Source organism: Temnothorax americanus, unplaced genomic scaffold, assembly GCF_048541705.1.
Source record: "Temnothorax americanus isolate GAGA-0224 unplaced genomic scaffold, ASM4854170v1 Scaffold117, whole genome shotgun sequence".
Lineage (NCBI taxonomy): Eukaryota > Metazoa > Arthropoda > Insecta > Hymenoptera > Formicidae > Temnothorax > Temnothorax americanus.
In genome coordinates, this window is record NW_027509250.1 from 72,147 (window position 1) to 85,465 (window position 13,319).

Below are 13,319 nucleotides of genomic sequence, written 5' to 3' on the forward strand. Positions count from 1 at the left end.
TTCACGAATTTCTTTTTTGTTTTAGGAATTTGAACATTAAATTTTGCGCCAATTTTCTCGACAACATCTTTTTGCAATTTTTCTCTATCGTCAACATTCTTACATTTAACAACAACCGTTCCATTATTTTTTTCTTTAATACTCGTGATTCCGACTCCGAGCTCCTTAACATTAATGTTCCTTTTGACATTGTTTAAATTATCATTCTTGTTGATGTTTCCACTTGCTGCAACGTCATCGTCAGCTGGCTTTACGATAATCATCGCCTCGGCCTTATTCTTATTTTTTTGGAGCGCGTTTGCATAAGACACATTTGAAATGCAACTATCAACTACAGCATTGTTATGAAGGTTTCCTAACATCTTTCTCATATCTTCCATCTCCCTCCTCCAACTGTCTTTCTCAGCTCTAACTATTTCTTCCATCTCCTTTTTCAACTTGTCTGCTTCAAATTTAACAATATCTGTTATTATGTTTTTTATTTCCTTTTTGGTAACCATTTCATCATTTATCTTGTACACCAACCAGTCTATCTTCTTCTCCATATTGGATCCTCCTTGTTGTTTTTCTTCCGTCTGCGCTGAAGATTTCACCGCCGAGCTAGTTACACCACTATTACCATCTCTTAATATGCATACCTCGGTTTTTCCAGGACAATTAATAAGTTCATTCGCCGCGTTATACACCTTATGAAGTTTATGACAGCCTCGATGAAAACTCTTGTCACATGGTATACATCTAATTAACTCCTTTTTAATTTCCTTTTTACACTGCTTACATATGTAACTCGCCGACTCACTCATATCTTATTACCATAAAGTCGAGAGCTCTTCCTTATCGACCACTTAAGATAAAGCGCATAGGCACGCGAGCAGAGCAGTGTGGATGGAACAGGTGGAACAGGTGGACACGCACATGCGCACCAGCGAAATTCACCTCCCGATGAAAACAGAGCCCAAGAGTTAGGCTAGATTGCCGGAAACTTAATTGTCACCGAAAAGGCAACAAGCAGGCGGAATATTAATCTATTGTTCGTGAAAAGCAACGAAAACTCTTATGTGCCTGTAACAAAAATTGCCCAGAGGCAGCTTGCGGCAGAGAAATGTTCAATCAAAGCAGGAGCAGCAAACAGACACGCACGTTGTACTCACCAGAGAGAGAGAGAGAAAGAGAAAGAGAGAGAGAGAGAGAGAGAGAGAGAGAGAGAGAGAGAGAGAGAGAGAGAGAGAGAGAGAGAGAGAGAGAGAGAGAGAGAGAGAGAGGTCGAAGAGTACACGATCTTTATTCTATTCTTTCTCGTTGTATAATTCCGAGACGGTACGCACGTCCAAATTTGCTTAAACATGAATTTGTACACTCGAGATTGTACACTGAGTGTCCTCAGATCATCATACAAAGGGAGGAAATAAAAGATTATCTATCAATCTGTCCTTCTCTATCAAAGGCAACCGAAGTGCGAAGTTGAGCGCACGTGTACGTAAAAAAAAGAAAGGCGGAAGCCGCGAAAATACGGCGCCGCGTGTTTACTAGCTCATAATAAACAGATTCGATTTTGTTTGTCAAGCTTAAAGAAGCACTTGAAATATCAAATGAAATGTAATGACAATGCATATATATAGTAAGTCATTTCTAATAAAATATGAACAATTTCTATAACTATATTCTTTTAACGCTTGTTTACATAAATCTTTTATGTCAGAGTTTAATTTTTCGTCAAATCCTTTACCTTTACACATATTTATATATTTTTTCTACAAAAACTTTAAATAAGTTTTTCATAGAATCAGCGTTTAAATAATTTCAGGTATTCATTATAGAGGCAAAAACAACCGTACGGTGACAACAATGACGTTTCTCAATGTAAAATTTAACATTTCAGATTTTGCATTGTATAATATCTTCACTCGCGTAGAGCAAACGTAGCGAAAAAATAAAAACACTTATTATATAATTCGAACCCAAGCTACTTAGCATAGATCAAGCCTACTTATTTAGAATTTGATCCGTTCACTCGTTATTGAGATATCAAAATCTCGGGTATTCGCAATTCATGCGTTCGCGTAAAAAACGGTGCGGTCTCGCTTCGCGTGTACTTGACGCGAAACGCTACCGTATCTCTTGATATTATTGTAACGTGATTTATAAATAAAATAAAAGTTAAAAAATATTCGAAACTTACCGCTATTGCGTATCCATAATTTTTGTCTTGCATCATCCTTTGATGGAAACCTAAATAAATGTGACCCTGTAGAATATCGTCCGTTGCGACAATTTTTATAAGCACACTTATCATAAACTGTTTCCATTGTGAACACTTTATTATACTTTATTTACTAAACTTTGTATAACTAAATAAACTTTATATGACTGCAGTATATATACTATAAAATGATAACTAAATAGAAATAAAAGAATATCAATAAAAACGTAGTTTGATAACTACGATGTAGAACGCTAATTCGCAAAATTATATTAACGAAATAGCACTGTACACTGCTGAGAGACTCTCCGTTGCACTGAGCATAGCATACACGGCTCTCAATTTTTATCGAGATGTTCACTTGCGCGCAGTTCACTTGTTTCGCTATAGCGACGCGTTTTGTAAAACTGTAGTCGTTTCAAAATATAGATAAAATAATCGTTGTTACTGCCTATAGACTTGCATTCTTGTTTGACATGCTAGCATTTTTCACTAAAAATTTTGTTGAAATTTTGGTAATATCAATTTTTAAGAAATATATTATTTTCATAATTATTTTTGAATATTAATTTTATCGTGCTTTTAAATATTAATAAAAATGCAATATTAAAATTATAAGAAGACAAAATATATATTATTAAAATATAAAAATAATTTATTAAAATAATTTCTAAAAATATATATAACATAATGTACATTTTCAAATTACAGATTATTGAAAACAACAGATCTTTTGTAAATTACATCATAAACGCAAAAATAAATTTTACAATACATGTGTGCGTTTATATATAGGTATGTATATTTGAAATCTGTATGATATACATATAATTATGTTTTACGGGTATAGTAGTATAGTATTAAGCGGGGAGCACTCACTTCTGCATAACGCATAATGTGCAAGCATAAGAAAATAGACCAATCAATTTTCTTATGCTTACGTATTATGCGTTATGCAGAAGTGTGCGCTACCCGCTTTACGGGTAAGTGTCATGCATTATCATGCATTACCGACGCTTTGGACATAGCACGGAACAGAACCAAAAGATCGTGCACATAGCACGGATCAGAACCAATAGAGCGTGCACATAACGCGTTACCCATCAGAAATTTTCGTGGACATGGCTACGTAGTTCAATGTGCACGTTTTGTGCACATAGAGGCGCTCGTGGACGGGGACCACCTAAAACGCGGGCATGACCACTCTCATTCTTCTCTCTGACTCTGGTATTGATCAGTATTGATTGGTATGGCAGGAATCATAACTTGATTCCTGTCAACTTACGTTTATATAGTTGCTTTCCATTTACACTCAAGTGATCTGAGTTATTACTCAATTATGTGAGTATTTTGTACTTAGGTAAGATATGTCATTTTGTATTTATTTGCTTATTTTGGTGACAAAGCTATCGCATAATAATACAGGTCCATAGCCTCACTTTTAAGGTGGTCCTTTCGCGGACCCAGTTAATAGTCAAGTAACAGTCCGTCATGAGGTAATTGAAAACAAACAGTGACAAACATTACACAACATCCCAATAATTATAATAATATAACATGATTTTACACGCACGATTTAATCGTATTTAATTGTTTACTAATTAAAAAAATATCACAATAGTAGTGCGGTTGGACTCGATTTAGGTTAGGTCAGGCATGACAGTATGTACGAGTAAAGCAATATGCGATTGGATCCACTACTTATTTAACCTCATATATCAGAGCAAAACATTCGGCAAGCCCTTATTTTCAAGGTATGTACGAAATCCGGAAACTTCAGGGAATATTTTAAGACATGAATAATGTATTCATCTGATCGCTAAGTACATGTATTATTCGTTGAAAACCTCGGCCGTGGCGATTTGCATCATTCTATCTTTCTCGTTCATTAGATGTAAACAAGGATAGAATGACAATGGCTGTGGTCCACTTGATGCTACAAATGCTTTGAAGCGTTCTTCTTCTTCTTCTTTCTTCATTCAAAGAAAGGAGAAGAGAAATACTTGGAAGCATTTGTAACGTCAAGTGGATCGCAGCCAATGGCACGCTCCGCGAACGCACATTTAGAATGACTTATTTCTTGTAAAGTGTCGGTAACCTCACTTGATTTTTTGTACACATGTCCCTTATTACTGTATATTTAACATATATCAAATTTAGGTACTTATCTAATACTTGTTCTCACGAAAGGACCACCTTAATATGAGTTTATTAGATTCATTAAAGCACTTGTGGATAAAAATTCAATTGAATCTCACTTGCCAGCATGCAAAAAGAACGTGCATTTAACTGAGTTATGACGTCACAAATGAGAATTATTTAAGTTTTGATGTAAATGGAAAGCAACTAATAATATCTTACTTCGCGGGGCAGAGCGACACTTTTTTCTGCCAGATTCTTTTGTTTCACGCAAAAACGCGATTGAGCATAATTCCATCGATATTTGACGTGAGGCCCCTAAACTGTATAATTACCAAGCTTTATCATTTGCTTTTTATACTACGATCTTATAGTTTCGTATTACGATGTTTAAACGGTCTGAAGAAACAATCATGGATGATTATCGTTTGCCTGCGAAACGAGCGAAATTCGACAATCCTAATAAGAATCTGGAATATCGCAAAACACAAGAAGAGATCCCTACAAATAGGAATGCTCAGAATGATGATCTTTGGGGTGACGATTTCGACGAAGAAGATATTGAGGAAATGGATCTGATCGTCTCTCAAGCTTGTGTACAGGTATTATTACTAAGGAAAGGTTAGTTTAAAAATGCACTATAAAATTTATTTATAATTCAAATCTTTACTTTTAAGGAAGCTAACTTGCTAAATAATTTGAAACTGTTTGAACATGATTTGAATTCAATGAAATCAAGCTTTCCAGAGAAAACAACTGCCATTGCTTATAATGAAACATCTTGTTCAAAATTGGCTATAGAAAAGCCTAACTCACGATTGCTAAAAAAGAATATACAGGGTACGAGTCAAGATATAACAGAGATTAATTATTCTCAGTTCAGAAACAAATTAATAGATAAAAAAGATTACAATTCAACTTTTCAGAAAGACAATAACTTTATTGTACAAGGTAATACTACTGTTATAAAAATATGAATAATTATAAAGTATTCTAATTTGTTTTATATTTATAGATGATAAAGAATTAGAAAAATTAAAAACTGAAAACAAAAAATTATTAAATGACTTTATAACTAAAGATGGTGAAACTGCATTTTTACGGCAGCAACTACAACAAACTCAGTTACGAATTGAAAATGAGAAATTAGAAAAGATGCGTTTGATTGAGGAACAAGCCAATCGTCATAGATCAGAGATTAACAAAATTTATAAAGAAAAAGAACAACTAAAGACACAATTAGAATTACAAGTGAGTATATTTTTTGGCAAATCTGCAGTAAAATGGCACCCTCTGATTCTTTTGAAATTTTTATATTTTGTATATTTTGAGTCATAAAGTTTCTGAGAAAAAAATCGCCATTCACATTCTATTTGTTTATAATTAATACTTAAAATATCACGATTGGTAAGTAAGGAAATATAGACTCGGTTTTTTATGTATAGACTCGGTAATTTATGTATATTTTGCTTAGGGTACAAAATTACCGTAATTTGAAAAGTAAATATTTATAATAATAAGAGAAATAGAACCGTTACGATATACAATCAAATTAGAATCAAAAGCCATACGACGGTAAATATTTGTCCCCCAACAGTTTGTACATTTGATTAAAGCAGAGATTACTCTCTATTTGAGCTTTCTACTGTTTTCTAAAGCATAAATTACAGAGTATTCTCTGTTTTAACCAAATGTTGGGGGCCATAAATGTTGATTTCAAATTTAATTACGGTAAACCTAGTATAATGACATCCTAAGCAAAATATTTATTTATAAATTATCATTTCTTTACTTACCGACGTGGTATTTTAAGTATTAATTATAAACAAACAAAACATAAGCGATGATTTTCTTTCTCAGAATCTTTTTCTTGATCCAAAATATACAAAATATGTAAATTTCAAACAAATCGAAAAGGTTGCCGTAGTTACACTGTAGATTTATTTTTTGCTTGTTATATTACAAAATTGATATTATAAATGTAAATGATAACATTATGTATCAATATAGGATCTAGAAATAGGAAATCTTCAGGAACGTTGTAAATTGTTAGAATCTGGGAATATTAAATTGAAAGAACCACAAATGTTATACATGAACACTTCTGTTCATAAATGTAAATACACCACTCCAATAAATCGGTAAGATAGTGTTTTAAACAAGTAAAAATTATTTGATATTTTTAAAATTAGCACTCAAAGTATACATATATAATTCATATGTACTTAATAGGACTACAAACATAAATAAGAATCTAAAAGTGAAAGAAGCATATGTACAAGCTAATGTCTACAAGAAAAGTGATTATCAACTCAAGACATATAATACTTGTGAGTGTATTAGAAAACTAGCTAAAAAAGATATATTATTACGATAATTTCGTGATATTGAAAATATTTTTTAGATATTCCACTTGCAAGAATTTCAGAATTAATCTTTGGAGCATCATTACCAGAAAAATCTATTGTTAATATTAAAGTCATAGAAAAGACTGGTAGGAGAAATTTACCCATTTTGCAAGAAGAAGAAACATTTAGAATTTTTGGTAAATAATGTTCATGAAATTATTCTACAGGACTATGTTAATACAGTTATATTAAGTAGGGTTATTGTGATAAAAGATATATCAATATTATCGTTGTGATTATTTTAATATTTACAGATTTTATTTATGTTGTAGAAAATCCAGAATTAGTAAAACCAATAGTTACTACAGTAAATGGAAAAAGATTGACAACAGAATTTGTTTTACTTGAAATTACAGCCATTGAAAGGAGAGTTAATACAGAAATAGAATCAGAAAGATGTATACCCATAATGAATAAGGTATACAAACATATTAATATTTAAATTTCTTTAAGTATTAAGTATAATATTACAATGAAATTAGTTATGATAAAAGTATATTAGATTTATTTGTCTCTCCCCCTCCCCCTCCCTCTTCCTTCCATGTACATATGCATGTATATATGCATGTGTTTTATATATATGTATGTATATGTGTGTGTGTGTGTGTGTGTATATATATATATATTTATAATGTGTTTTAGCTGGTTTTAACTACAAGAGAGTTAATATTGAATGTTATAACAGTTCTGGAAACAATTTTTCAAGCTATGAAAAATGATGATATTCGGGATATGAATGACTTATATTTTTCTATGGTTTATAAAGATCACAACATATGTATTAAATCTGAATGTGAAGCAGATGCATGGCATGAAGGAGAACGTGGTGTCGAGGCTAGAAGATTGCTCGGTATACTTTCGTACATTAGTATTGAGTCATCATACTTAAGTAATTATATAGCAGGAAAGTCACAATTGCTCACTCGCAGTGATGAATGTTACAATCATTATCTGCAACAAATGACACGTTATAGTACATGGTCAAAAAAGGGCTATGAATTTGAAATGCTCGAGATTATCCTGGAATGTGTCACTTTAATAGAACGTGTTGTAAGTACACATTATTTTATTCTTTAAAATATTAATTTTTATCAAATAATGATTTTTAATTGATAAATATTATTTGCAGAGGAGATCTCATCAATTTACAGGTCTTATAAATGCAATTATAAAACTACTGTGTAATGTGCAACAGAAAGTGGGTTATTGTGATAAAGGGTATATTAATATTATTCTTGTTTGTTGATTATTTTAATATTTACAGATTTTATGTAAATTCGTTTGTTTTCCAGATTAGAATATATTTATCTTATATTCAAAGAACTTGTATTTTCAAGGCCATTGTCACTTTGTTACGTTTCATTAGCAAATTTTATAATGGTCTTTAGTAAATGTAATGTATTTGTATCAAAACTTTGCACAAATTCGCGTAAGTATATCAGATATGTTTAATAATTTTTTTTTATATTAATTATCATTATTTTAATAGAGTTAATAACGATAAAAAGATGGAAAGGAGTTTTACACTTTACACCAGGTATATTATGCCATTTGTAAATAATCTGAAAATACGCACGTTTTCTTACAATCTATTTTATTTTTTAAAGGAACATGCCTAATTATAAAGTGTTTTTTTTTTCAGATGCTTGTGTCTTACAAATTTATATGGCACAAGTGGAGAATTTTTACCCAGACTTTTTCACTGCAGTAAACATGACGTATGCATTAATATCATCTGTATGGCATCTTCTACAGAAGAATAATTTATTAAGAAGTGAAAGTTCAGAATCTTGCAACTGTTATACGAAACTATTACGATTTATAATTAATATGTTAAAGAAATGTTCTGAGAACAAATTAGATATAATCGATAATACTGAATGGCAAGATTCATATCATGCTTCCAAAAAATTTATATTCAAGAGAATTAATTACAAAGATCATACATGTCAGATGAAATGTAACAAACAGAATATGGAGAAGCATCTGACAGAAATATATTCAGAAAAGTTGGATCGTAATTTTTGGTTTGATATTAAAAAAATTCATTACAAAGTATTGAGACATGGCATCAGATTTTTATGCCATCTTGCAATTTGTGATCCTGATTTTGTTATTCGGTCATCCGATATTGAAGACTCATTTCATTTATTTATACAAAACATCGCTTTTTTTGATGATTTAATACTTCATGAAAATGAGCGTAAATATCATAATGCATGTATATTGTATGTATTATTCGTTTTTCATGTAGATAACATTTATATTACTGTTTTAGGAGAAGCATTAGATCGTATAAAAACTACATTCATCGTTGATAAAGATGTACAATGTGAAACTGAGACACGTTATGAAAACACACATGTTAATCAATTGCATATGACAAACTTTGAAAAGAAAGTAACTCCCACAACTGAAAGAAGTCGCCATACTGGACCTATCGAAAATTATAATAAAGTATACATGGCCATCAAAGCGTTGTATAATTCTAAATCTCAACACAGAGATAATTAAATATATTAACTTCTCAAAACTGCATTTTTAATGTTTATATAAATATATTTGTTTTGTGAGAGAGAGGGAAAGGGAGAGAGTTTATAACATATTGATAAAATTTAGAACTTTATACATAGACTCTATAGTTTATGTAGTATCCATAATTGATATTTAAACCATCGACATATTAAGACTTCCGTGTACTTAGCAGACAAATTTGATATTTTTTATTTTTTACTGCAATTGGGAATTGTTTGGGCAAATTTAGGATTATATTCTCATAGTTTAGAAAATAGTTGATTTATAATTAATAAAAGTTAATTAAACGTATAGTTAGCAAACATATAACATTTTTTTTTCTTTTTAATCAACGTGAAATCATTTGGAAAACATGTCTGTAATGTTTTCAACGTATCTGAAAATAAGTTTTATGTGCGTTTTCTGGGGATCGATTGTGTGTCTTGGATCGAGGTGAAAATTACAAAAGTGAGGAAATTCACTACAGTATCAACTAAGGGTGCTGTCCCATGGACGTCGGAATTATCGGAAAACGGAATCGGAAAGGTGGGATGGTGGGGAGCTAACCAATCAGAATGATTCCGTTGCGTGTCTTCACATCTGGGTTCCCCATGGCGATCATTTTTCGGAACGGAATTCATGCATGTGCATGTGCATGTACGTAATTCAAATATCTGGCGGTCACTGGTGGTTAAAGAGTGGTGATAAGTTGTATTTATATATTTATTTTGATCGGAAAAAGGGGAATATGATGTCATCTGCTGTAAGTATTGTAATTATGAGATATGTATATGTTAAGTTATGTTATATTAGGTTATAATGTTGATATATATTGACGGTCTAGCATACATTTCTAGCCCAACATACATATACAATATGCTTATAGTGGTTTCAATTTGTTAAAGACAATATATAATAAAAATACATTATATTTTGTATATAAAGATACATTATATTTTGTTTATAAGTATGTTTTATTTTATAGAAATAAAAAAATGAAAGCAAAAACAGCAAAATTATTTCTTATGAAAATGATAATGGAGTGGCAAAATACTCCACAATTATCTTGGCAAAGAGAGTTTCGAAGAAGACAGTTGCTGAAAGCTTTCGGTATTTATAGAATAATGAAAAGAAGAGAAAAGCAGAAGAACCAACGACGATTTTGGGTACGTCCAATATTTAACGAAGATCGAAGGCGCTTGCAGGGAGCAAGTAATAATTTAATAAGAGAAATGCAAAATATTGATATGGAAAAGTATATTGAATATCTTCGTATGGATATATATATCAACATTTCATGAATTATTACGTCTCATCGGGCCGAAGATCGAAAAGCAACATGTATATAGTGAGATCTCCAATACCCGCTTCTACACGTCTGGAAATATGCCTACGGTATCTAGCATCTGGAGATAATATGTCATCAATTTCGTTTGCTTTTCGAGTAGGATTGAATACGGTTTCAAAAATTATATCAGAAACTTGTGAAGCTATATGAAACATATTAAAAGAGAAATGAAGTTATCCCTGTGGTAACTTTTCTGACACCTCTTGCTGAAAACTCTTCAAGCCAAAAGGATCGATAGGCCGTGCTTTCGCAGTCTCTATGCGTACTGAACATCGAGATCAAGCCAGCTTTTGCCCTTTTGCTCTACGCGAGGTTTCTGTCCTCGCTGAGCTGGCCTTAGGACACCTGCGTTATTCTTTGACAGATGTACCGCCCCAGTCAAACTCCCCGCCTGGCAGTGTCCTCGAATCGGATCACGCGGGAGTATTAGGGTGCATTCCGATGGAGAAGAAATAGCGGAACGGAACAGTAACGGAAAAGAGATATGGTGGGGGGTTAACCAATCAGAGTAGTTCCGTTTCAATTCCGTTCCGTTATTTAGTGAGTGGGTTCCCCATGGCACGGAGCTGTTACGGAACGGAAAAGAAACGGAAAAATTTCTAACCTATTCTGTCGAAAGTTCGCAAATAAGTGCAGTGGATCGATCGGTTTGCAACATTTTTATTTTTGCAAATAAAGAGCAATATGTCGTCATCGGTAGGTATTACATGTGAAAATAAAATATATATGTTAAAATCCTATGTTAATATGTTAATGCTAATTAATGTGATATATTTTATTAATTTCCAGAAATTCAAATGTGGATATTGTCGCTGGATTGTTTGGTTCGATGAAGACGGAAAACTTTTACATCCTTGCTTAGCAAATCATGCGAATTTAATAATGGATAAAGATCGAAATCTCTTTATAAATGGTACGTATATTTGTGTACAAGAGAGGCAATATATATTCAATATAACTAATGGTTAGAATATGTAAATGATATATAAATTTGTTGTAAAACTAAATCTGTTATTATTTAGATTCTTTAGAAACACACGTCAAGAGTGAGAATAACAGCACTGCCTGTGAAAAAGAAAATATTGCTCAAAACCGTCAAGAACACACTGACGACCACGATACTGAAAAGTTAGATGAAGATTTAATAAGTGCCGTAAAAGTGCCTTTCTATAACAATCTTTAAGATAGGTCCATTGTTTTTCTGCTTCAGTAGCGGTATATAAACCTGTGACACACGTATAATTAAGAAATATATATATGTATATATGTATCGTGTGTGTGTGTGTGTGTGTGTGTGTGTGTGTGTGTGTAGAAAACCTTGAAAATAAGTAAATATGTAAATAAATATCAATGCTTTTAAACCTTTCAAACATTTGCTGACTTCTTGCCATAGGCAGTCCTTTTGTTTCCTTCCTCGTTCTTTCACAGGTATGCGAAAATCATATAACGGTGCTCTCTCTTTTACGGCACTTATTAAATCTTCATCTAACTTTTCAGTATCGTGGTCGTCAGTGTGTTCTTGACGGTTTTGTTCAGTATCGTGGTCGTCAGTGTGTTCTTGACGGTTTTGAGCAATATTTTCTTTTTCGCAGGCAGTGCTGTTATTCTCACTCTTGATGTGTGTTTCTAAAGAATCTAAATAATAACAGATTTAGTTTTACAACAAATTTATATATCATTTACATATTCTAACCATTAGTTATATTGAATATATATTGCCTCTCTTGTACACAAATATACGTACCATTTATAAAGAGATTTCGATCTTTATCCATTATTAAATTCGCATGATTTGCTAAGCAAGGATGTGAAAGTTTTCCGTCTTCATCGAACCAAACAATCCAGCGACAATATCCACATTTGAATTTCTGGAAATTAATAAAATATATCACATTAATTAGCATTAACATATTAACATAGGATTTTAACATATATATTTTATTTTCACATGTAATACCTACCGATGACGACATATTGCTCTTTATTTGCAAAAATAAAAATGTTGCAAACCGATCGATCCACTGCACTTATTTGCGAACTTTCGACAGAATAGGTTAGAAATTTTTCCGTTTCTTTTCCGTTCCGTAACAGCTCCGTGCCATGGGGAACCCACTCACTAAATAACGGAACGGAATTGAAACGGAACTACTCTGATTGGTTAACCCCCCACCATATCTCTTTTCCGTTACTGTTCCGTTCCGCTATTTCTTCTCCATCGGGATGCACCCTTAAGGGGATGCTAAAGCCGTCCAAATTACCGACAATTCATTTCAAAGCTCTCATTTTGAAACGGCTTTACAGATCGCAAAATCCTTTTACAGGAGTAAAGTAGAGGTACTAATGAAGGGTGGGATTGTCAAATAATTAGTAATAATTGAAAAAATTTTTAAAATGCTGTCACCTCAAAACCTTATTTTCTGATATAAACAGTTGTATACGTAATATGTACGAAATTAAACTTTCCCACCCTTCAGAAGACGTGCACAAACAATAACGTACCTTTGAAATTGAGATTGAAAGCCTGGAATAAAAATGAGAGCTTTGAAACGATCGTGTATATTTTTCACAAAAATATTCACGCAGAGCAGCAATTATGTCACAGCAGTAGTTCACGGATCTTGCGAGAGATGGCGAGATGGCGCACGCAGCTGTGGGCAGTTTCGGGGTTGGCTACATTGTCTGGTTTCTACACAGCAATCGAACCAGGACA

The 13,319-nt window shown here is 32.4% G+C and overlaps 2 protein-coding genes across 7 annotated transcripts; one reads left to right on the top strand and one right to left on the bottom strand.

Annotated features, from left to right (window-relative positions):
- Positions 1 to 3,418: 3,418 nt before the first annotated feature.
- Positions 3,419 to 10,024, top strand: Mus304 (mutagen-sensitive 304). Of its 6 annotated transcripts, none has more exons than XM_077426650.1 (14): positions 3,419 to 3,560; positions 4,714 to 4,941; positions 5,017 to 5,290; positions 5,355 to 5,590; positions 6,350 to 6,480; positions 6,572 to 6,669; positions 6,744 to 6,884; positions 7,020 to 7,165; positions 7,390 to 7,797; positions 7,877 to 7,965; positions 8,040 to 8,176; positions 8,237 to 8,284; positions 8,390 to 8,950; positions 9,026 to 10,024. In XM_077426650.1, the coding sequence occupies exons 2-14, from the start codon at positions 4,726 to 4,728 to the stop codon at positions 9,259 to 9,261; spliced, it is 2,721 nt and encodes a 906-aa protein (XP_077282776.1). In that variant the 5' UTR covers positions 3,419 to 3,560; positions 4,714 to 4,725; the 3' UTR covers positions 9,262 to 10,024. The 6 variants fall into 6 exon arrangements, with proteins under 6 accessions (XP_077282776.1, XP_077282781.1, XP_077282780.1 ...); XM_077426655.1 differs by having other exon boundaries at positions 8,390 to 8,465; positions 9,026 to 9,285; XM_077426652.1 differs by having other exon boundaries at positions 3,423 to 3,541.
- Positions 10,025 to 10,794: 770 nt separating this feature from the next.
- On the bottom strand, positions 10,795 to 13,319 carry LOC143908838 (uncharacterized). The gene is made up of 4 exons (XM_077426665.1): positions 12,571 to 13,319; positions 12,354 to 12,477; positions 11,972 to 12,244; positions 10,795 to 11,834 (listed from the first exon to the last, which is right to left on the bottom strand). The coding sequence occupies exons 1-4, from the start codon at positions 12,580 to 12,582 to the stop codon at positions 11,650 to 11,652; spliced, it is 594 nt and encodes a 197-aa protein (XP_077282791.1). The 5' UTR covers positions 12,583 to 13,319; the 3' UTR covers positions 10,795 to 11,649.

Bases quoted from the DNA above. Each gene is read 5' to 3' on its own strand.
- Mus304 (XM_077426650.1), top strand. From the start codon at position 4,726: ATGTTTAAACGGTCTGAAGAAACAATCATGGATGATTATCGTTTGCCT. The intron at 6,670-6,743 runs GTGAGTGTATTA...AATATTTTTTAG, and splicing joins ACTCAAGACATATAATACTT to ATATTCCACTTGCAAGAATT. The intron at 7,798-7,876 runs GTAAGTACACAT...TATTATTTGCAG, and splicing joins TCACTTTAATAGAACGTGTT to AGGAGATCTCATCAATTTAC.
- LOC143908838 (XM_077426665.1), bottom strand. The intron at 12,245-12,353 runs GTACGTATATTT...GTTATTATTTAG, and splicing joins TCGAAATCTCTTTATAAATG to ATTCTTTAGAAACACACATC. The intron at 11,835-11,971 runs GTTTAAAAGCAT...CGTGTGTCACAG, and splicing joins AGTCAGCAAATGTTTGAAAG to GTTTATATACCGCTACTGAA.